This window comes from Eptesicus fuscus, chromosome 21 (genome assembly GCF_027574615.1).
Source record: "Eptesicus fuscus isolate TK198812 chromosome 21, DD_ASM_mEF_20220401, whole genome shotgun sequence".
Classification (NCBI taxonomy): domain Eukaryota; kingdom Metazoa; phylum Chordata; class Mammalia; order Chiroptera; family Vespertilionidae; genus Eptesicus; species Eptesicus fuscus.
In genome coordinates, this window is record NC_072493.1 from 6,109,381 (window position 1) to 6,132,947 (window position 23,567).

General features: G+C 59.6%; 1 protein-coding gene across 1 annotated transcript; it reads right to left on the reverse strand.

The window, feature by feature from the left end:
• Nucleotides 1-16,860: 16,860 nt before the first annotated feature.
• LOC103295874 (cytochrome b-c1 complex subunit Rieske, mitochondrial) lies at nt 16,861-21,380 on the reverse strand. The gene is made up of 2 exons (XM_008152355.3): nt 21,096-21,380; nt 16,861-17,747 (listed from the first exon to the last, which is right to left on the reverse strand). Exons 1-2 carry the CDS (start codon nt 21,307-21,309, stop codon nt 17,137-17,139), a joined length of 825 nt encoding a protein of 274 aa, XP_008150577.1. The 5' UTR covers nt 21,310-21,380; the 3' UTR covers nt 16,861-17,136.
• Nucleotides 21,381-23,567: the final 2,187 nt, after the last annotated feature.

Below are 23,567 nucleotides of genomic sequence, written 5' to 3' on the forward strand. Positions count from 1 at the left end.
CCCCGGAATGCTTTCTGTGGGGCTGCCGCGAGGCCTGGTGGATGCCCCGGCCGTGTATTTAAGGGTTTGGGGTTCGGGGCTGGTGAACCCGCCCCTCTCCGCTCGCTCCTCGGAGCCACCCGTCACCCGCGGACGGCAGACATGTTACTGGCTCTGGGCTCGTGTCTGGGTGCTGCTGTATTTATTCAGTGAATGGTCTGTAAAGTCACATTATGAAATGAAAACAAGATCTTAATAAATCACCGCGGTGAGATTTACCGACAGGGCTGGGAGGACCTCCGGAAGGGGGTGGGCTGCGCCGTGTCCCCCGCAGCCTCGCTCTGCTCGGGCCCTGCAGCTCACAGCTCACAGCTCCCCACATTCCCCCACACCCCCCCGTGTGCCCCACACCTGGGCTGTGCACCCCCCCGTGTGCCCCACACCTGGGCTGTGCACCCCCCCCGTGTGCCCCACACCTGGACTGTGCACACCCCCCCCACGTGTGCCCCACACCTGGTCTGTGCACCCCCCCGTGTGCCCCACACCTGGGCTGTGCACCCCCCCATGTGCCCCACACCTGGGCTGTGCACCCCCCCGTGTGCCCCACACCTGGGCTATGCACCCCCCCCCCCGTGTGCCCCACACCTGGGCTGTGCACCCCCCCGTGTGCCCCACACCTGGGCTGTGCACCCCCCCGTGTGCCCCACACCTGGTCTGTGCACCCCCCCGTGTGCCCCACACCTGGGCTGTGCACCCCCCCGTGTGCCCCACACCTGGGCTGTGTACCCCCGATGTGCCCCACACCTGGGCTCTGCACCCCCCCCTGTGTGCCCCACACCTGGTCTGTGCACCCCCCCCGGGTGCCCCACACCTGGTCTGTGCACCCCCCCGTGTGCCCCACACCTGGGCTGTGTACCCCCCCATGTGCCCCACACCTGGGCTGTGCACCCCCCCGTGTGCCCCACACCTGGTCTGTGCACCCCCCCGTGTGCCCCACACCTGGGCTGTGCACCCCCCCGTGTGCCCCACACCTGGGCTGTGTGCACCCCCCCCATGTGCCCCACATCTGGGCTGTGCACCCCCCCCATGTGCCCCACACCTTGGCTGTGCACCCCCCCACGTGTGCCCTACACCTGGACTGTGCACACCCCCCCACGTGTGCCCTACACCTGGGCTGTGCACCCCCCCGTGTGCCCCACACCTGGGCTGTGCACCCCCCCCATGTGCCCCACACCTGGGCTGTGCCCCACCCCCCGTGTGCCCCACACCTGGGCTGTGCACCCCCCCCACGTGTGCCCCACATCTGGGCTGTGCACCCCCCCCATGTGCCCCACATCTGGGCTGTGCACCCCCCCCATGTGCCCCACACCTGGGCTGTGCCCCACCCCCCGTGTGCCCCACACCTGGGCTGTGCACCCCCCCCCACGTGTGCCCCACACCTGGGCTGTGCACCCCACCCCCCACACCTGGTCTGTGCACCCCCCCCCGTGTGCCCCACACCTGGGCTGTGTGCCCCCTCCCCTCGTGTGCCCCACACCTGGGCTGTGCACCCCACCCCCCACACCTGGGCTGTGCACCCCCCCTGTGTGCCCCACACCTGGGCTGTGCACCCCACCCCCCACACCTGGGCTGTGCACCCCCCACCCCTGGGCACAGCAGAGCTTTCCCAAGACCCCTGCAGCTTGTTAGTCTCATTCCCATCGTACTTTCTCCATTAAGTTAACTGAATTGGAAAGTCTCTCTGAGAGTAAGAGGCCTCTGCTTCCCCGCCTGCCTGGTGGTTCTGACCACAAAGGCGTTTTCCTCGTCTGTATTCCACATCCACACTCTTTGCCAAGCACTTCCTTAATTTCATAGGATTGCTGGAGGCCCGGGGCATGGAATTCGTGCAGGGGCAGGGTCCCTAGGCCTGGCCCACGATCAGGGCCGATCCGTGCCTTCCTTCTCCCAGCTGCCGGCTGCCAGCCGGGGCCTGCCTTCCTTCCGCACCGCCCCCTGGTGGCCAGTGCACGTCATAGCGAGCTGTCCAAGTCCTGATCAGTCAAACTTCCGAGGGGACAATTTGCATATTAGCCTTTTATTATACAGGATTGATTTTAGAGAGAGAAAGGGAGAGGGAGAGAGATAGAAACATCGATGCGAGGAGAAACATCAGTCCTCCCTCTCCCCTCCCCCTGCCCCCACAGCCGGAAACCCCAGCCTGTGCCTGACGGGAAATTGAGCCGTGACCTCCTGGTTCATGGGCTGACACTCAGCCGCTGGGCACCACGCATTTTTAATTGTGCGACTATCACAGCCCTGCGACTGGCCCTCCACGCCATGACGCCTGTGCCTGCTCTCTGGGTGTGTTTCCGTGTTTGTCATTTTTAAAGCTCTGACAGGAACCTTTCCCCACAACCCCTAAGCCTCCAGCCTCCAGGGAGCAGCCCCAGGAGCCACTGCTGATTGAAAGCCGTGGGCCTGGCGGGGGCTGCCGCGGGGGATATGGGGTGACATATAGTGAGTCTGCCCACGTTCCCGAAGCGCAGCGGGTGGGGGGGGGGCAGGTGCACGTACGTAAAAACCGCGAGGCCCTCCGTCCCCGCGGGGGAACTGGAAGGGACTGGCCGAGCAAAACCGCTGCACAAGCCACACAGCGAAGGACGCGCTTTTCACACAGCAAATGTCCCCTGGCCACGCGGAACCAGAACCGCCTTTACGGGGAACACAGGAGCCGCCGCGTGGGCATAGAAACGGCTGGCGCGCCCGGAAGGTAGAGAGTCGCAAATGAAAATCAGAATCTTTGCCTGTGAAACGGCCCCGACGTGACGGGCCTCGGCCGTGGGCAGGCCGGGCGGGGTCCTGGGCATGCAGGCGGATGCCACGTTTTGGGCAAGGAGGTGACCACCCGCAGCGCCCTGCCATCCCGCTGCTGGGAGCTGCCCCGGAGGAGCGGCCCACAGTGCGCAGGACGTCTGTCCGTCTGTCCGTCCCCGCACAGGGCCCGCCAGGGAGGCTGCTGTCCACCATCCTGTCCCCGCACGAGGCTGCCTGGCCTGGAGGGGAAAATCACGTTTTATCCCCAAACCGTGTGGCCAGCTGAGCGGCCCCGGCAGAGGGCAGGCGGGTCTCAGGGCGACGGCTCTGCTCTCTCCCCAGTGAGAGGCGCTCACGTGTGACAGCCATGGGTGCAGGGTGCCTGGGCCTCGCTCCCAGGCTCTGACGCCTGTGCCTTGCACCCTAAAATGTCACCCAGAAGCCCTGGGTGCTGTGCTCCCCCTTTCTTTGGGGAATTTGGCTGCAGAGAGGAAGGCTGGTTGAGCCGCCTTTGACCTTGGACCTTGAGGACGTGAGAGCAGGACCTCCTTGGTGCAGCGTGCGCCCCGAGGAGGAGAGCCCTGGAGGAGTGAAGGCCATTCTAAGCCGGGAGAGGACGCTCCAGGCAGGTGCTTCCTCCTGCGGTGGGCGCCAGCCGGGCCTCGGCAGGACCTGACAGTGTGGGCGGTGAAGGGCCCGAGGGGCATCGGCGAGGAGCGTGGTCCAGGGAGCAGACACCACACGATGAAGGTCTTATGGGTGATGCCAGTGTTACATTTTATTCCACGTGGCAGCGGCGGGGAGGGGAGTCCCTGGCTCAGGCTGGCGAGCGCTGGCCGGTGTGGAGGCCGAAGGCAGGGCGGCGTGGAGAAGGGTGCGGTGGTCAGCTCACCCCTGCATCCCGCCCCCGCGCCCGGTCAGTCTGTCTACACTAGTGCCCACGCCCTGGCACCGATGGCTAAGGGCACCCTCCCCCGCTAACAGTGCTCAGACTGAAGGAAAGTGGTCCCATCGCTGTGCTTACACCACGTGCTTCCGTGTGACTTACGCTGAGACTCACGGGGTCGCTGCTCTGGGGCCAGGTCCCGTCCCCCCGGAAACGGACACCCTGCGGTGATGGGAGCCGTGGGTCTTGCTCCTCCTGAGGCGGCTCTGCTCCAGGGGCGGCGCCGGTCCGTCCGCAGAGCGTCTGCCAGGCCCGGGGGGAACACAGCACGGGCTTCGGACAGTCCTGCTCCACGGTCAGGCCCCTGAGGGCACGACAGACTGCTGGGCGTCGGGAGCACATCCCTCTATGGCTGGGGAACCGAGTCACCAGCCCAGGCCTGGTGGCCGGCGAGTGTCCGGATTGGAGCCGGCACGCGGGTGGCCCGCCCCACCTGAGGCATTTAGGGCGTCACAGGCTGCGCTCATTGCCTGGCAGCCCCCTCCCCTGGGGCAGGTGGTGCCAGCCGGTGGGGAGAGGAGAGAGGGGAGACTCCGTAGCCTCCCCTGCCCGGCTCTGCGAGTGTGAGCAGCGGACTATCCAGCCGCGGGCCCCGGCGAGGCATCAGGACGGGGGCGGGGAGGTCCTGACTGTCCCCACACCAGTCAGGCCCTACACTGTCACAGTCCTTGGGTCCCGGGCTGTTGGCTCTGAGCCGAGCCCTGGGCAGGACACACAGGAGGTGCGGGTCTCCCCAGGGGCGGCCAGGAGCCAGAGTCAGAGCGATGGCTCCTGTGGAGCCCTGGAGGGGCAGGGGAGGGGCTGGGAGTGCTGGTGTCAAGTCGAGGCTCGGGCTTTCTGACGTCACCTTATTCGAAGAAAAGGCCCCGTAGCCCGGAAGCTTCCAGGACTGCAGAGCGCTGCCAGGAACAGAGGCCTGGCCCCGCGGCCCAGGGTCCCACGGGTTTGAGGCCTTGGTCAGGCCCAGGCCCGAGTGCCTTCTTTCCACCCGCTCTGCCACTGTGCGTGTGTGTGTGTGCGGGGCCCTCACACGCAGGTGTGTGGACACTGCTGCCCAGCTGCCCAGCCTCTGTCTGATCAGCGTCCTCCCGGCTAACGGCACCCACATCGCCCAGCAGCCCACCCTCCAGAGGACAGACCGGGGAGGTGGCCTGGCAGGCCCGGGACCCGGGGTCTGGGGGAGACAGCGTGGACTGGGAGGGGAGCTGGGCTTCGGGTGGGCACATCCCCTCGGCCCTTCCACCTGACTCAGTGGCTGAGCGTTGACCTATGAACCAGGAGGTCAAGGTTCGATTCCCGGTCAGGGCATAGGCCCGGGTTGTGGGCTCGATCCCCAGTGTGGGGCGTGCAGGAGGCAGCTCATCCATGATTCTCTCTCATCATGGATGCTTCTATGTCTCCCTCTCCCTTGCTCTCTGAAATCAATAAAAATAGATTAAAAAATAGAAACTGATACTCTGGCCACTGGCAACTGTGCTGAGGCCAGGGAGCCTCTGTGGCCTGTGAAGCCCCTGCCCCCCGGCCCCCCTGCCCCCCGGCCCCGCCCCCGCCCCCGCAAATGGAGGACAGGCTTCTCCGGGTCCAGAGGCTCCCCATACCCATCGCGTGCGCCTCCAGCAGGGAGGGGTCACTGGGTGGCGTTTCTCGGCCGATGTCCCAGCCCCTCTGCCCCCAGGACTCAGCCTCACAAGGGACTGGGTGGTCTCGGGCGTCCTGGTAAGTCCCGAGGGGTGTGGGGCAGCGCCCAGGACGCCAGCCGCCCTCTCCGGGGCTCAGTGGCTTCCTCTCTTCCCTTAGACCGGAGAGAAAGATGACCCCACAGCCTTATCTCTCCCTGAAACGAAGCCACATCCACTCAGGCCGCGGGAACACAGCAAAGCTCACAACGCTTTTCATGTTAATCTAAATTAAATCTGCAAATGGAAAGCGGCCCTCGTGTGGGAGCAGGCCAACCCCATGGCTCGGGCAGAGCGTGGGAGGGTGGGCGAGCGAGTGTGCCCGTGCCGGGGCTGCTGGGCTGGGGGCTGGGGACGGGACACGTGGCAGAGCCTGGCCGACCTCTGGGAGTGCCTGGAACTCCAGATCTCAAGTATTTGACGCCCCCCTCCCCCAGGGGTTTCAGGAGCGAGGAAGGGAAAGGCCGAGACGTGTGACCCATCTGCCGAAACCCTTCGGCCTCGCCGCGCCCGCAGCACCCGGCACACGGCAAAGCCGGCCCTGCGCGTGTTCAGAGGTGCAGGGGAGGGCGAGTGGGACCTTCATGCTGGAAACACGGCGGGCTTTTTAAATGCTCGCTGGGCCCTGGCCGGTGTGGCTCCGTGGATAGAGCGTCGGCCTGTGGACCAAAGGGTCCCGGGTTCGATTCCAGTCAAGGGCACGTACGGTACCTCAGTTTCAGGCTCCTCCCCCCGCCCTGGTCGGGATGCGTGCAGGAGGCAACCGATCAATGTGTCTCTCTCCCATCCGCGGTTCTCTCTGTCTCTCCCTCTCTCTTCCGCTCTCCCTAAAAACCAATGGAAAAATAACCTCGGGTGAGGATTAACAAAAAGAAAAAAGAAGTGCTAATTTCGGCAGATGGGTCGTATTGTAAATACAGCAAATGAATTTTTATTCCACCCAGATGATTTCCATTGTGAAACAATCCAATTACTTCCCAGGTAATAGTTGGGCCCAAATCAAATAAAAGGGCAAGTCATTATAACTCGGAAAAAGCAACGCATTTGAATACGTGGTTGGCCCCTGGGAGCCTCTGCACCTTAAGCTGCGACGGGAATCCGAGAGGCCGGGAGGAAGTGGGGGGCTGTGGGTTCAGGTGCAAATGCGGTCAGAAAGGCCCCGCGAACCTGCATCTCTGTCCACGCTGCCCCGAGGCTGCCCCGGCGGAGAGGAAATGTCTCCCGAGCATTTGAGCGCCGCATTCTGCGCTCCTGGTGCCGTAGGAGCAATACCTCGATCACGGGACCTGCCTCAGCCACAGGGTCCCCCACGGCTGCCCCTTTACGTGGTGGCTCCTCCAAGCTCCCGAGTGCTGAGCCCTGAGGTGGACGGTGCCGGGGAGCAGCCGGAGCCCCGGGAGCCCCCTTTCCCTGGCCCGTGCGCCCTTCTCCTGTTCGTGGCATGTGCTACCCGAGGCTGCGCCTGCAATGGCTCGTGGGTTCCAGAAGTCTGGGAGGCCCTTGATCTCGCAGGCGTTTGATTTGCAGCCCCTTCGCTCAGCATTAAGATGCATCCACGGAGGCGCGGCACTGCAGGGGTGTGGGGGGAGCAGCAGAAGCGTGGGCTGGGGCAGGGGCGCGGTCCGGAGAAGGCTCCTCGGTCCCATCTGACAGCATCCGCACGTCAGAGCACAGGTATTCCCTCGCCGCGGCCTGCCTGCTCTATCACAGGGCGTCGCATTGATTGGAAACTGCATGCGGCACAATGCACCCAACCAGCCCGCTGCAGGGCGCGGGGCCTGGCCCCAGAGGCAGGTCAGAGCTTGGATGCAGGGCCTGCTCCGGGGCGGCCGCAGCACAGCCGGAGCGGAGCCAGTCGCCTTGCCCAGGGCTCCCAGACCCGGGAGAGGCTAGAGCTGACTGCCCGGCCTTGAGCAGTGTCTTCGGCCAGCCTTCCTCACAACGTAACGCTGGGCGATGCGGCTGAGGGGGAGAAGGGCGGCCCCTTCCACAGCACCCGGCTCGCCAGGGAAGCTGGGGCCGCAGGAGCTCTGGCTCCTCGTGGGGGACCATTTCCAGGTCCTTCTATCCCTCTGTGGCCAAGAGCCCCCGCCTGTCCCAGGCTGCGCCCCATCGACCCCCAGCCCTGGGGTGATAGTGCTGAGGGTGGGCACTCTGCCCAGGCTCTGCCAGCTGGGCTCTGCCCCCAGTCCCCGGGCCGGTCCTCAAACAGCTGCCTCGGGGGGGGGGGGGGGCTGAGCAGCCTCCGTGCCCGGCTCCGAGGGTCTGAGCCGGTCCTCCCCGTCCTCTGCAATTCCAGGCACGTCTGTGAGAGGGCCGGAGGGACGTGTACAAGTCTTATCTGGCTTAACCAGATTACCCTGATTAAGCCGTTTCCTCGTCCTGAGTTGCCGCTGCGCCTGGGCTGCGGAGACCGTGTGAGTTACAGTCGAGGCCCCTGCCTGCCCCGGGGCTTAATTAATGAGGGGGCTGGATGCCGGTGCTCACCCCCCTGGAGAGCCAGGGCCTCGGCTGGGCGAGGGGATGGGCCGCATGACACGGAGGGAGGAGGGAGGGCGGCAGAGGAAATGCCAGCTCGGCCCCATGGGCCAGTTCTGACCAGGAGCCCAGGGAAGCGGAGTCGGAGTCGGGAGACCCGAGGAGCTGGGCTCGGCATCGACCCTCCCCCCCCCGCCCCCCGCCCTGTCCCCATTTCAGACCAAATGAGAAACGTGAGCTGCCAGGAGCGAGCAGATGGCGTCTCCAGGTCTCCCGGCTCCCGTCCGGCCGAAGAAAACACGGGCTGGCAGCCGTGGGTCTGCAGTGCCACCCGCCACCTGGCACAGGCTCCGGTCGCAGCTTGTAGCCGGCAGGTCCGACGCGCTGCGAAGGGGCCAGCGCACGGGCTGCAGCAGGGCCGCCTCCCCTCCCGTGGTGAGCAGTGTCCCTGGCACACACGCACGTCCTCCGGCCCCGCCCGGCCCGGCCACGGACCCTCAGGCCCGGTGACCCGCGTCGGACAAGCCTCCGGGGAACCCGATGTGAGTGACAGTTTGCCACCCAGCGGACCAGGGGAGACAAGGGACCCGCATCTCACGGGGTCAGAGCCGGGGGCAGCCTGCGGCCAGGGCGGCGCCGGCACGCGCTCAGGTGTGTACAGAAAGCCGGCCGGGACGCGCGGCTGCCACCCCTGAAACACGTCCTCTCCGGCCCCGGCAGAGGCCGGCCAGCCTGGCTGAGGGCAGCGGTCCCGGGGCGGCCGGGAGGGGCCGTGTCTGAGAGCACCTCTCCGCGTGGCCAGGGCGCCCGCCTGGGGCTGACCTGCCTGGGGCTCGGCCTGTCGTCCGGCAGCGGGAAGGGAGGCCCGGCGCGCGGCCTGTGCTTGCAGCCTCCGCCCTGAAACAGCCCGGCGTTCACTCACGTCTCGCGGCCAGACGGGCAGCCTTGGGGGCAGAGCCCCCCGCCGGCGGCACATCTGTGACCCCCGCCTTCCTCTCGGTCACGCCGGCTCGGTCATGGAGAGCAGGGAACACACGCCTTCCCCGGAGGTGACCCACCTCCCAGCATCGGGTGTCTGAGGCCGAAGTGGCCTCTCTCACCCCCACACCCAACGTGCAGGGGTGGGATGGGGGAGGACACCAGGGGAACACGCCCCCTGGGAGGGGAGAGGACACGGATGCCGCTCCTCAGGACCCCCAGGACCCCGTGCTCTTGGGCCCCAGGTCTGTGTCAGAGGCCCCCTGCCCCGCTGTCCTGGGTACCAGCAGAGGGCGACGGAGAACATGATGGGCCTGGAGCACAGCCTTTTCTCAGCCGGCTCCCGCCCTCCCTCCCCGGGGGCTGAGCAACGCTGTGAGGAAGCAGCAGCTGTGAGATGCCCTCATCCACGTCACGTTCCCCGGTCCTCACAGCGGCACCGCGACCCTTACAATCCCCCTGGGCTGCTGGGGGCTGGAGTGCTCAGGGAGCAACTTAGACACGGAGCCGTGACTGCCCAGTGCACCCCCTTTTCATACATAGTAAGTGTTTGCAGCTGAAATTATCAGCGCCAGAAGACAACCGGAGAAGCACTTCCAAAAGTGGCCGAAGAAAACGCTCAGGGCCAGGGGCGCTGACCGCCCTCCCACGAGCAAGCCCAGAACTGAGTGCGCAGGGAGCCCTTCCTCCCGGAGGCCACCGAGCGCCAGGGACCAGCTCCTGACAGGAAACAAGAGGGAGAGGCGGACAGAGAAGCCTGGGTCCCGGGAGCCTCGGGAGCGGGGCGTGGGGGGAGGGAGGGGATCCCCGCCAGAGCAGCAGGCGGCAGGTAGGAGCTCTACTGGGGGCTCAGCCTGCCTGCAGGGTCCCCCGCAGCTGCGGCCTGGAGCCCTCGCATCCGCTCCCTCCCATAGGACTTGTCTGCTGGCTCCCCCGAGGCACGCTGGACTCCTCTCCAAACCTACTCGAAAAAGAAGGGGGGCCGGGCCAGCATGCTCAGTGGTTGAGCATCAGCTCATGAACCAGGAGGTCATGGTTCCATTCCTGGTCAGGACACAGGCCCGGGTCCCCAGTGTGGGGGCGGGCAGGAGGCAGCCGATCGATGATTCTCTCTCATCATTGATGTGTCTCTCTCTCTCTCTCCCTCTTCCTTCCTCTCTGAAATCAGTAAAAATATATTTTAAGAAAAGAGGATCCCAGGGGAAGGACCAAGTGGACACAAGGTAACGCTGTCTGTAGTTCTGATGCCACATCCACCCCGCCGGGAGGGACGTGCCCTGGACCGGAGGCTCCGCGCTTGGCCTCCAGCGACAGACCCGGCAGCGGGAGGCGGCTGGAGGGTGCCGCTCCTCACACTCGCTCTGTGGGTGTAACGTTAGCAGAGCGGCTCAGAGGCTGGTAAATCATCCCTAATTCCTTTGGCACGCATCGTGGTCGTGTTAACCGTGATGGATTCTCGTGGTATTTAAAGAACACGATTGTCAATTAGCTTTTATGAGATACATCACAGTCACCGGCCCGTCTCAGACCTCCTTTCCGAAGGAGCCAGTTAGGAAAATGGGCGATAATTTGCTTTTATTATAATCTCTCTAAAAGCCAGCGCGAGTCTCCAAAGTAATTTAAGGTTTTAAGTCGCAATCTAAGCGACCTTCCCCTCAGGATGACTGCAGCGTGTGGCGTCCCCGAGCTCCGTTAGCCCTCCGCAGGGTGCGAGTCTCAGTGCGCCGTGTTCCCGCGAGGACCGAGTAACGCAGCCGCTTCCAAGGGCCACTGTGGGAGTAACCGCTGTCCTTCGGAAGCGGATTAATGAAGCCAGGCTCGCCTTGGGGTCAGAGTTCCCCAGGCCTCCCGCCCGGAAGCCAATTGCCCAAGTGATGACCTTGCGGAGAGAAGGGCAGCGAGTCCGCTCTGGCCCAGGCCCCGCCAGGGACCCTCCCTGCCTTCCCGCAGGGTCGCAGGGTCGTGGGCTCAGACCACCTGGGACTAGAAACCCTCCTCCTCACGCAGGCCCCTTCGAGCCTCCCTGGCACCACCTGCAGCTCCAGGAGGCCGGGAGGTCCCAGGGGCACGGGGAGACGAGGGGACGCCCGGGTGTGTCCTGAATTCAATACCTCAGCTTTTTAATCCCCGGGGGCTGAGGACTTGGGGAAAAGCAAATCAGAAAAATAGGGCTGCGGCCCCTCAGAACACAGGGCCCCAGGGACAGACAGGCACCCCCAGCCGAGGGCAGGCGCATCTGCAGCTCTGCCACCGAACGCACCAGCAAAGAGAGAGCGGCGGGATGTGGTTGGTGTGTGTCCCTCTCCCCGGAGCCGGCCAAGTCCCAGGACAAGGCCCATCCGTCTCTATCCGCATCACCTCCCACAGCGCTGGACTCGTATTTGTTTAATGAACAATGAATGTAAAACTACAGCAACAGGAAGTAACAGTTACCGAGCACAGACCATAAGCAGGTCCGGTTTGGACACTGTACAGACCTCCCATCTAATCCTGCAGTCCGCCAGGGGAGTCAGGGAACTACTCCACTTCCCGTTTCACCGTAAACCTGAGCGCCGGCGACGCCAGAGTGACGGCTGGGAATCAGCAGCTGTGCAGGCAGAGCCACGGGGGTCCTCGTGGGACTAGCTCCCAGGTTCATGTTCTTGACCATACCCATGGCTCTTTCCATAAAAAAACCTGGAAAGGCTTATAGAGACACACAGAAGGCAAGCCAGCCACGGCCACAGCCTCTGGGCAGGGCAGGTAACCGCCTAGAACTGACTGAAACCACCGCGTGCCAACAGTTCTTGCTGACGGGCATCTGCAGTGACTGCCCTAGGCCTCCTACAGCCACGGCTCAGAACTGTGGATCAATGTGGGGGGAGGAGGGGGGGCAGGGCAGGGATGGTGGGGCAGGTGTGTGCATGGGGCAGGTGTCCCTGAGCCCTTGGTAAGTCTGTTTACATAGCAGCACCCCATTCTCTCGAGGCCCCGCGGGAAACGTGCGAGAGGACTGAATCCGAGTGCATCACACGAGCTACACACGAGTCGGTTGTGGGAATGGGGCGGGGGGGGGGGGGGGGGAGGGCATCCCCGCGGACTATCCTGCTGCCAGATGCCTCCCATGGCTGAGGGGCACCCCTTCCCTCGATCAGTTCAGCGGCCTCTGGGACATTCAGTGAGGAGACTGTTCATTAGCCAGCCGCCAGGTACCAGTTCCCTGAAATACACGCAGGTTGTTAAAGTCGGCACTCAAGGCTTAGAGCCTCTTTGCTCGTGATGGATGCCCTGCCTGGCCTCGCCCTGTCCCATTCGGGAGATTAAGCGGTGGCTTATCGTTGAACCGCAATTCGCTGTGCTCTGAAGAAGCCTTTCTCACTGAGACTCAAGACCCCTGATTCGAGGTGCCTTGGAGAATGACAGCAGGCGGGATGCCACGCACAGGGTGCAGGGCACAATGCACATTAGTCCCCGCAGCCTTGCAGGAAGCGAGATGCGGTTATCAGGCTGAGCTGCGTGGGTTACCTGCCACCCGGGAGGCCGAGGGCGGCTCCCCCCATCCAGGGACCAGCTGGAGGCAGCAGGAGCACAGCAGGCATGAAGATGGGTCCTTCCTCGTGAGTGAACACGGCAAGGATGGGACGGGAGCAGAGGCAGCCTCGGTCTGGGGAGAACGAAGAGGAAAAGCCACACGACCCCGGCCGGAGGGCACCGGGTCAGGGGGGAGTGCCCCTGAGAGACGGCATTTGCAGAGCAGAGTCTGTGAGGCCATTTCAGACCAAACAGCGTGGAGGATGGTCCTGAGCAGAAGGAAGACAGCAAAACGGTGGAAGATGAAGAGAGCGGAGCGGCCGCAGGGCTCGGCTGGTGGCTGCTGGATGCCGCGCAGGCCCCGGCCGGGCTGTGGGCTGGTCCCTGGCTGGGCACGTGGGGAAGGAGGGCCATCTATGGATGCTTCTCTCTCACAGTGATGTTTCTCCCCCTCTCCCTTCCTCTTGCTCTAAAATCAACTTAAAATATATATATTTTTAAAAGAGAGAACGGAAGCCTCAGACACTTAGCAGGTGAAGTGAGAACACTTTGCTTTCAAAGGGGGTGTGAGTTCCCGCCAAGGCTCTGGTCTCTCGCCTTCCTATGGAGCAGCTCCGATCTGCTCATGAACCAGCACACCTCTCTCTCTCTCTCTCTCACCCCCTTTCTCTCTCTGTCTCTCCCTTTCTCTCTCTCTCTCTCTCCCTTTCTCTGTCTCTCCCTTTCTCTCTGTCTCTCTCCCCCTTTCTCTCACTCTGTCTCTCCCTCTCTAAAAAACAAATCAATAAACAACTATTTTCTTTTTTTTTTTAAAAGTCTGTACATGCATCTGGAAAAAATGCAACAAAAATATGTGAAGTTAAGTGGAGCAGTCTGATGTCGCCTCCAGGGACAGCAGCTCACAGAGCTGTGGAGGGGACGCGGAGGGGCAGCGTGCGAGTGACGAGATGAGCAAACCAACCGGGTCCAAGATAAACGAGGGCTGGGCATGACGCGGTGCTGAGCTCACGCTGCTGTGGAGACACCGGGCGTCACAAGAGAAAGTGGGGGTGCTTCTCTGGCCCCAAGTGGCCTTGTGCTGCTTGTGCAAGTCATCCTTCTAGACTTTCTGGTTGGTGGGAGCCCTGGTGAAGGCCCTGCCGCCCACACAGAAAAAATGGGGGAGAATATGCCTGTTTTGCAATCTCCTGATCTGTTTGAAATTTGCACAAAACCATCTTAAACACCGTAGCAATTAGAGGAGAAGGGAAATGTTTGGCAGATCGATGGGTAAGACGCCAGGGACGCGTTTAAAATGCCTGGAGCTGCTGCTCATTAGCTTGGGGCTGTAACCTGGAAAGAAAAGCAGGCCCGTTTTCTAAACCAACGTGTGGGGTTTCCTGACTGGGGGGCACCTTTAAAGTTCAGTTACGCCAGGAGCAGCCAGGAATGAGGTTGTGTAACTTCCCACAAGTTGCTCCAAGGTTACCGCTTGTGCAGCAGGCAGGCGCCGGAGCCCTGCTCAGCGAGGAAAACACAGAATGCTCACGTCCGGGGAAGTCCTGAGCCCCGGGAGAGGGGATGCAGGAGGGGGTGAGAACGTGTTGTATGCCCGGCCGGTGTGGCTCAATTGGTTGGATGTTGTCCTGCACCAAAAGGTTGCTGGTTCGATTCCTGGTCAGGGCACGTGCCGGGGTTGCAGGCTCCATCCCCAGTAAAGGGCGTGCAGGAGGCAGCCAATCGATGATTCTCTCTCATCAATGTTTCTCTCTCTCCCTTTCTTTCTAAAAGTCAATAAAAACATAAAAAACCCCACAAATGTGTCGCTCATAAACATGTCACCGGAGGTGTGGATCTGGCGCCTGCCTCCATGTACCGTGGAAAATTACAGAATTAGTGCCGGGCGCCGAGGAAGCTGCCGGCTGAGTCTGGGGATGGACGTCACCTGTTTCAAGGTGTTCAACCAAAACCCAGTGGGAGTGGCCAGGCCTACCTTTTCATCTTGGGGGCCGGACCTGGAGCTCACCCACTCAGGCCCCCGACGGATGTGCGGTCGGGGCTACTTCTGTTCCAAGTGAGAGAGAATGCAACCCACGTGACAGTGTCCACCCCGCAACCAGGCAATCCCTTTCTTTCCCGAGACCACAGTCCCTTCCGTGCCTCAGAGCCGCACCCACAGCCCTGGCGGAGGAGGCCCCGGCCCTGGATGGAGTCGTGTTTCCAGGGGTTTGGGACCAGAAATGGCACCAGAGGCCAAGGGGCCTGAGATGACTGCTTTGTCTCGGTGCCCCTGCTCCCCGACTATGCAGCGACTCTAGACAGAGCAGCACACAGAAGCCAGAAAAAGCTCTTTTTGAGGTTCTTAACCTAATTCTTCCCCATCAACAGCTGCCCTCAGGCCAGACACCCACAAGTTCAGCCTCTCGTTAGACTTGGCTGGGGCTTTGAAATCCCAATGCCCACAGTACCTCCCCCATGCAAATCAGCTCAAAACTATGAATGCAGGGGCGGGAGCGGGGGTGGCGGTGCAGTTTGTCCAGCTCAGTGGGTGATTCTAGCAGCTGCGCGCGGTTGAAAGACTGGCACGGGGCTGTGGGGGAAGGGGGGGGCGGGGACACACGCAGTGGGATCCCCTGCAGATGTTTTAAAATTCTGACTTCCCGAATACCTGAGACCAATTACCCAGGATCTCTAGCAGTGGGTCAGGCCTCAGTGGCTTCTGAAGCTTCCAGATCATTCTAACGAGCAAACAGGGTTGAGAAGCGCTTCCCCAGGCAAACACCCTCACGAGGAACTCAGGGGAGCCTCAGTGCCCCCGCCTGCCCCTCCTGGGACGCCGCCCTGCAGGTGCCGGCCTCCGGTTAGCCGCTGGGCTGAGTCCGCCCCTCATCGTTGCTGCACCTACGAGCAGCAGTGGGCAGGTGTCACCGTGTCTAACTAGGGCGTGCGTGATGGGCTGCTACACACATTGTTGAATGGTCATCAAGGCCAAGAGCACTGGTTAACTTTCATTAACCTTGGGGGTGAGAAGGCTCATGACCTACCCCCAGCACCGCTCACTCAGGTGACACGGAGCCATTAACTAGTCAGCACGCTGTGTGAGGTCCTCAGAGCTCCCACAGCTGAACTGTGTCCCCCTGGACCTCCCTCACCCACCTCCCCTCGCCCCAGCCCGCTGTCTTGATGAAATCAGCTTTCTTTTTTAAGGTCCCACACGCTGCACTGTCTCCCTCCCTCTGGCTTATGTCCCTCAGCACAGTGCCCCGGGCTCAGCCGCCTGTTGCCAACGGCAGACGTGGGTTTCCTAGGTCCAGGCTTGGGTGTTTCCTTGCTCTTTTCAGAGCCAGCTTTTGGATTCAGTCATAATCCCTGGAAGTTAAGCGGCAGGAAAAGCCTTCAGCCTCTTTCGCCATCAGCTTCAAACACCAAGGCACGTGCTAGCCTGAGCTGGAGCCCGGTCCCCGGGGGCGAGGGAAACCCGGCTCAGTCCTCCTCTCCAGCCCTCCCTGCCTCGGAGAAGAGCTCGCCTGCCCGGTAGCATTCCTGCCTCTGAGCATCACGTGCCTCCCTAAGCCCCGGGGGAACGTAAGGGGTGAACTAGCAGTTTGGCACTTTTTGTCTAACATTTACACCTAAACGTCTAAGCCTGCGTGCCATTATCCGGAGACCAGAACACCAACCTCACCACGTGCCCTGTGGACCGCGCCTGCTCACTTCCTTTCTAGTTGGTAAAAGGGAACCAGACTAACTGCGGCCCAAGCACGGGACGCCGCCACGTGCTGATCCACTGCCGCGGATTTCACAGACCGAACCCTGGGCGGCCGTTCGCCCTGAAGCCCTGACCACGGAATTCAGGCCTCTGTTTTAGACACCCGTGTGGTCACAGGGGACCCAGTGGTATTAAGATCCACGGCCCAACAGCAGAGACGACACCTCAAGTAGCTGAGACTCCAGTCAGGCCTGCTGCGCGTTCCCAGGGGTGTCAGCGGGTCGTTTCACCCCAGGAACTAGAGGCAGGTGGGAGGTGAGAAGTGTTTCTGCAAATCCAACGGTAAGAAGCACCTCAGTGTACCCTCTCCAGAAACAACGCTCAGGGCGCACGCGCACCCTCCCTCCTGCCTCTGATGGGGCAGCAGCAGGAGCGGGTGGGGGGATGGGGGATGCGGGATGGGAGGAAAGAAGCAACAGGGCTGAACTCCATGTGGGAAAGCTTCTCTCAGATAACATCCCGCCACCACCTCTTAAAACTAAAGGATTCTAGTTACTAACCCACGCCCCAGTGATGGACAGATGTCTTGTGGGTCGCAGGAGCTGGGGCTCAATTCTGAGCCGAACACCCGGTCCAGGACGTTCCCGGGTCACAGTCAGCACTGTCACAGGTCAGTTTGTGTGTGTGTGTGTGTGTGTGCACACGTGTGGGAAGGGAGGTGACCAGCTGACATAACCTGACATCCCGAGCTCTGCAGAATCCGTGGCCCCGACACAAAGGCAGTCAATGAGTCGACTTCACAAGCGTCTTGCCCAGCAGCCAGTGACTTTAATGGAGGAACTAGCAGACACCGCCCACCCCTCAGCCCCCTCAGCCCCCCAGCAGATGGCTCTGACAGTGGCTTCTTTATTGAGGTGAAGGCAGGGAGGTGTTCAACATCAGGTTCCACTCATTTCACATTAACATTACATGGGCACCATCAACAGCTCTTACTCGTGCAAATCAACACCGCCCAGGGCAGAACTGCTCTCTGGTACCTTCTCTGAGGGGACGAGGACGAAAGAGCCTGCGCCTTGAGCTGGAGCCTAGCCAACCACCACTACGTCGTCGCTGATGAACTCATAGTAGGGAACCTCGAGGTTGAGGGGCGCAGGCCCCTTCCGGATCCTGCCAGAGGCGTCATAGTGGGACCCGTGGCAAGGGCAGTAATATCCACCATAATCTCCCGCGTTGGCAATGGGCACGCAGCCGAGATGCGTGCAGACCCCGATCAGGATGACCCACTCGGGCTTCTTCACGCGCTCCAGGTCGTGCTGGGGGTCCCTCAGGTGCGACATGTCCACGGCAGCCTCCTGGTCCACCTCCTTCTGGGTTCGGTGGCGCACAAACAGCGGCTTGCCTCTCCACTTGAAGGCCATGTTCTTGCCTTCCGGGATGTCGCTCAACTTGATTTCGATCTTGGACATGGCCAGCACGTCGGCAGAGGCGCTCATGCTGGAGACAAACTGGGAGACGACATTCTTGGCGGTGTAGGCGGCGGCCACCGTCGTGGTCGCAGTGACCAAGTAGGAGAAGCCTTTCCTGGCCTCGCTGCTCTCCTTGGAGGACTTGGTGCTGTCCTGCACCTCGGCGCGGCGGTAGTCGGAGAAGTCGGGCACTTTGACGTCTGTATGGGAATAACGGACAGAGGCAGGGGCTGCAAGGCAAACGGAAGGTTAAGCACAATTAGACACCAGGCAACAGACCTTTATAAGTTCACGAGCAAGAATCAAATTATAAAATGTGAAAAATCGCACTCACTGGCCTCAGAAATAGTCAAATGAGCAGTCTAGCGTATAAAACACTAAAGGCGAAATGAAAGGACCACGACCGAGCACACTGGCGTGGGACCATAAGACAATGCGCACACTGAGGCCCTCCGTACTGAGCACGCGGGTTCCGGATTCACTGCGACTCGGCGCATCAAGTCTGACGGTCAGCGAGCACTGAAACAGCAACATTTTAAATTCCCCAAACCCAAGGTGCCGGACACTGCACAGCTCTGTGAAGTCTCCCCCACATTCTCTGGGTTCGAGGGACCCTGTGATACACTGATGTGTGAGCTCAGCTTAGTAAACCCTCTCATTGCATTTCTGTCTGTTCCAGAAAGAACTGCTACAAACTCACAAAATACTAATTACAAGACCACAGACAGCCCTCTGGGACCGGCAGCATACCTTTAGCTGCAGAAAACTTAAGAGACCTCTCATTAGTATGGCTTTAACTTCCAGGGAAACCCCTAGAGGCCAGGAAAGGGCACCCTCATCACAATCAGCAGCCATCAAAGTCACATCACATCTCCAAAGACCAAGCATTTCAATGCGGCATGGGCGGGGGAGGACACACCTCCGGGAGCGGGCCACCGCCTCTCCTCCATGGCTGTGGGTCACAACTGGCCACCACTGCAGGCTCCACAGGCCAGATACTTATGTCAAAGGTCGGTGAAAGAAAACACAACTACTGTCTGTAATAGTTTGGATGTAAGTTGTTCAGTGTTTATTTTTTTAAAGATCACACCCTTCTGTCCTATAGCATTTTTAAATGTCTGGGAACAAATGAACTTACTGGTATCACATCTAAGCATGTTTCAGGAAGCAAATCTCTTTGCAAACTGTATTTTCATTTTAGGACATTTGCCAAGTCTCCCTGTTTAGAAAGTGGAACACTAAAAACCCCTCTTTTAGAAAACGTGTTGTTTCCCAAATAAAGTGCATTTTCATAGAAGCTGCAAATCTACTGGCTCTCCAGGTCCATCACTGACGGCAGCCGACAGGTGTTCAAACACAGGGAAACCCATCGAGATCCCTCGGTGCGCGGTCCTGGCTAACCAGCAGTGTCCAGAGGAACCAGGACACAGGCAGTGACTCCCTGAGATTCACAACCACGCCAGGACGTCCCTGCTGTACCGCCTCCCTCCACCGACAGCTAGCCTGTCAGAGCCTGGGGACGGGAGAGCATGCATTACTTTCCCTTAGCATCACCTGGGACTACAAGGAGAGATAGGCATCGTACCTGCAAGAGAAGGAACGGAAGCAACACCACTTCTACACTGAAAACAGTATCACAGCCTCAACCATGTCACAGCACACACGGAACACACAGAAACACGAACGAGAGGGCTGTGGCAGGCTCATCTGGAGATCTGTGGGCAAGGCCTCCCGCTGTCCATCCCGTTCTGCAGGTCACACTTCACGGGGCTGCACCATGGAGAGCGCGGGGAAGTTAAACGCCACCGCAGCAATCACCCTCTAAGAACTCCCTGAACTGTTGGCACTTTTCACAGCAAACGTGCTGGCCAGACAGTTCCCACGACAGCAACATCAGCTACTTGTTGAAATTCCATCTCAACTTGCAGAGAACAATGAAGGCGTCATAACCAACCATGGGATGTTCCTGCCTGCCTGTCTTGTGTTTAAGGTGAGCTCTGGGGCACCTGGGAAATCGTCCTTCTCAACTCTGACCCCCCCTTCCACCCAGCCCCCTGCTACCCTCCTTTCAAAAACCATGTCCACATCTAACGTGAGCTTAGCTACCGCTGAAGGCCTGGGTCCAGGCAGGCCTGCCTTAGTTCTACATTCCTTACCAGCTCCTGGGAGCCAGGTAAGCCCCGTGCTTAGAGGAAGCCCCTTAGCCAACGTGACATCTCACTGATGCTGTTCACCTTTGCTACTGCAATGTTCCCCTCCCGAACTGCTTCCCACCCTCCAATAGGCCTGGGAGGGGGCTTGGCTCACACCTTGCAGTTTCTCCGAAACCCAATGGTGCCCCCTAACAAGCTGCCATCTATTCATTCAGAAATACTTCGCACCACCTGTACGCAGAATCCCAGGTGGTGGGAGCTCGAAAAACAACGGAGTCATCCTCTATGCCCTCAGCTCAAGGTCAGTCACAGCACACAACAGCGTGGAAAGCGTTCTGCGCCTTCCTGCATAAAGGAATCAGCAAACAGAAAACCTGACTGACCTGACCCTGAACGGAGACGGAAGAGACGGGAGCATAGTGAAAATGAGTGGGAGTATCACTGAAGGTACAGAGAAGGAGGTGAATGAAGGCAGAATCGTGGGGGCAACTCGGTCACCATGCAGGGCAAGAGCCACCGACTCAAGTGTCACTGGGCCAGGCGGGTGACACGGCTCAGGTGGGCCTGGTGAGGACTGGGGGGGGGACCTGGCCCAGCACCCGCTCCAGCTAAGGAGCACACGAGACTTTTCCCGAGGAGAAACCAGGGCCCAGGTGGCCAGCTCCCACATTTCAAGACGCAGAAATCCTCCCAGTTTTTAGAACGAGGCAGGTGACACCAAGGCCCGTGGGCCCACAGGCTGCCAGCTCAGGACCCCAGGACCGGGGTGCAGAGAAACGGAAGAGGGGGCGCACAGATACACCGGGACCTGAGGGCAGGGCGCCCGCTTCCGCCGCTGTAAAGTGGGGGCAGCCCAGCCTCCCTCTGCCTGTGGTTCTGGAGCCTGACGACCCTGTGAACGCCTTGGTCCAGCGCCAGACACCACTGCTGACACCCTCCATGTGAGTGACCTTGAGGCTGTGAGGCTGTGTTATTGTGCGGGGTTGGGGGGGGGGGTGTCGGGGGGACGCACTGGGGAAACTTCCCACTGATCAACAGCAGCTCCACTGCTGAGCGTGTAGGAAGTGCCTCCAGTGTACTAACCACTGTGTGTAGGATTTTCTCATCTGAGCCTCACGATACGACCTAGAGTTTGGGACAATCACCGATCCATTTCCCCGGAGAGAATACCGCTCAGCAGTGTGCCAAAGCCGAAGGCCGCGTGAGCAGCCAAAGCCATCGGCCTCTGGGGGAGCAGTCGGACCCCGAGCGGGAGGGCCGCCGGCGATCGCCCAGCCCGCGGAGCCCCCGCACAGGTGGAAGCTGGGGCCCGCGGAGGTGCGCAGACCCGCCAGGACCCCCGGCCGCCCGGCCCTCCAACAGGGCCCGCTTCATCCCCCCCAGACCCCGCCCTCCTCCGCGCTGGGTCAGGGACCCCCGGCTCACCATTAAGGCCCACGACGGCGATTAGAGGCCCGCTCGCGGCCTGGCCGTTCAGTGACTCCCGGCAGAGGAAGGGCCGCTTCACGTCCAGCACCGGCGGCTCCGCGGTCGGGGGCAGCGCGGCCTGCACCAGGGGTCGCAACGCGCCCGCCACCGCGCGGGAAGAGGCCGACAGGACGGGCGCGAACGGGCCCGAACGAGCAGCGACCGACAACATGGCGACGGCTGATCCAAACGCCCGGCCGGTCACAGAGACGACCTTCCGCCCGCCGCGCAGGCGCGGGGAGGCGCAGGCGGCGCGGGCCCAAGACGTCAGCGCGCCGGCCGAAGCGCGCCGGTGGGCGGGGCGTGCGTCGGAGGCGGGGCCAAGAACCTAGGCTGAGGGCGGGGCCAAGAGCCCAGGCTGAGGGCGGGCCGCGCGGGGAGGCCGGGCTGCCGCCTTGTCTGTCTGTCTGCCAGGCGGTCCCGTGGTCGCTGTCCTGCGATCTGCCCCATGAAAGGGGGCAAAGGAGGTCGCCAGGAACGTCTCCTAGGCCGACTTTGCGGCCTCTCAGGGCTAATACGTCATCTATGGGGACCTCGGGATCAGAATAAATTTTCATAATAGTTTAAATAGGGATAATAACAGTTCTTAACACATGTGCATATACCCGGTGTTCCCGAAAATGTATACACCTTTTTTCCTGATCGCTCAATTGCAGTTTCTTTCTTTTCAGATTTAACCCATTGGAATTAATAATTATTTCAAGTCTGTATACATTTTTGGAGACACCCTGTATATGCATACATACATACATATATATATACTAGAGGCCCGGTGCACCATATTCGTGCATTGGTGGGTGGTCCCTCAGTCTGGCCTGCGCCCCTTTCACAGTCTGGGAGCCCCTGGGGGATATCCAACTGCAGTGGAGGTGGCAGATGTGCTCGCCAGCTGTCAGCCTGGCTTGTGGCTGAGTGGCACTCCCCCTGTGGGAGCGCACTGACCACCAGGGGGCAGCTCCTGCATTGAGCGTCTGCCCCCTGGTGGCAAGTGTACGTCATAGCGATCAGTCGTTCTACCATTCGGTTGATTTGCATATTACCCTTTTATTATATAGGATAAAACAGGGTACACATATAAAACCTAAAGGAGAGACAGACCAGCATATAGTAACTGCTACATATTTACTATAATGACTATTGCCATTACTTAAAAAATAAAGTTTTAAAAGGCCAGGGACTTGTGTGCAAAGCTTAACAATGATGATGATAATGATAATGGTTTATGCTTATTAATCATTTACTCTGTGTTGGGTTGTGTGCTTTACCTTCATTCTTTCACTGATAGTCAAGGTCCCCATGAGGAAACCACGGTCCTGTGCCCAGGGCTGGAGAGGCAGAAAGGGGTGAAGTGGGTTGTCTGCTGCCTGAGTTCGCTCCTAACCACGCCACAGTTCCCCTGATGAGATTTTAAGGCCTGCAGGGCTTTGTCTTTAAATCATTTCCTGTCCCAGGGGGAGGAAGTTACTCCCTTTTTTACTTCTCTTTCAATCCTTTTTACTCCACCAATGAGAAAGGCCCAGTTGGGTGTTACTATGTCTTGAATTCTTCTCTAACATTTGCTACACTCCCCTTGAATTCAAAGCCCTTAGGAGGAAGTTGAATCTAGAGTAAGGTGACCAGATTTTAACATTGGTAAAGCAGGACACCATTGACCGGAGGGGAGAGGGAGTTCTTGATTAAAAATTTGGTCTATATGGAGCAACAAAAATTTTCATAGAACGCAAAAATAGTATTGTAATATATATTTTTAAATTTCAACATAAGTACAATTTACAAATATAATAAATAAAAAAAATTATGTATAGTATTATTTTATTCTTTGGCATATTTCTCATTTGAGTGAATTTTTTTTAGTAGATTGCTGTCATTGTTTAAAAGGTCATGAAATTTTTCACAAGAATTTGTTAAATTATATTTCACACATAAAATGGCTTTCAAAGTCTCAACACTTAATTGTGATTTTCCTGATGTCCACACTTTATTTACCGTAGAAAAAACGTGTTCAGTCGCAGCATTAGTTCCTGGTAAGGACAGCGCATATTCCACAATTTTTAGTGCATTATTTTATGGAACATGGTTTGTTTCAAAATGATGAAATATTTCTAACCATTTGTTCTCTATTGTGATTTTTGCTGATGCCCAAGATTTAACCTTTTCCTTATCAATATATTTTTTTTAATAATGATACCTCATTAAAAAGATCATTTTTGGAAATATTACTATATGGGAAATTTTGAGTAATATGATCGAATGATTTTTGCACATCATTCCAATTAAGTTCTTGTTTTAATGTAACCGAATGAAAATGTTCAATATCATTGTAATGTACCGTCCACTCTTCTAAATAATCTATGCAGTTACTATAGAACTTTTTGACGTGATTCATGATATCTGCACGATTTATTGCACATGGTTCTTCTAGCTGGCTTA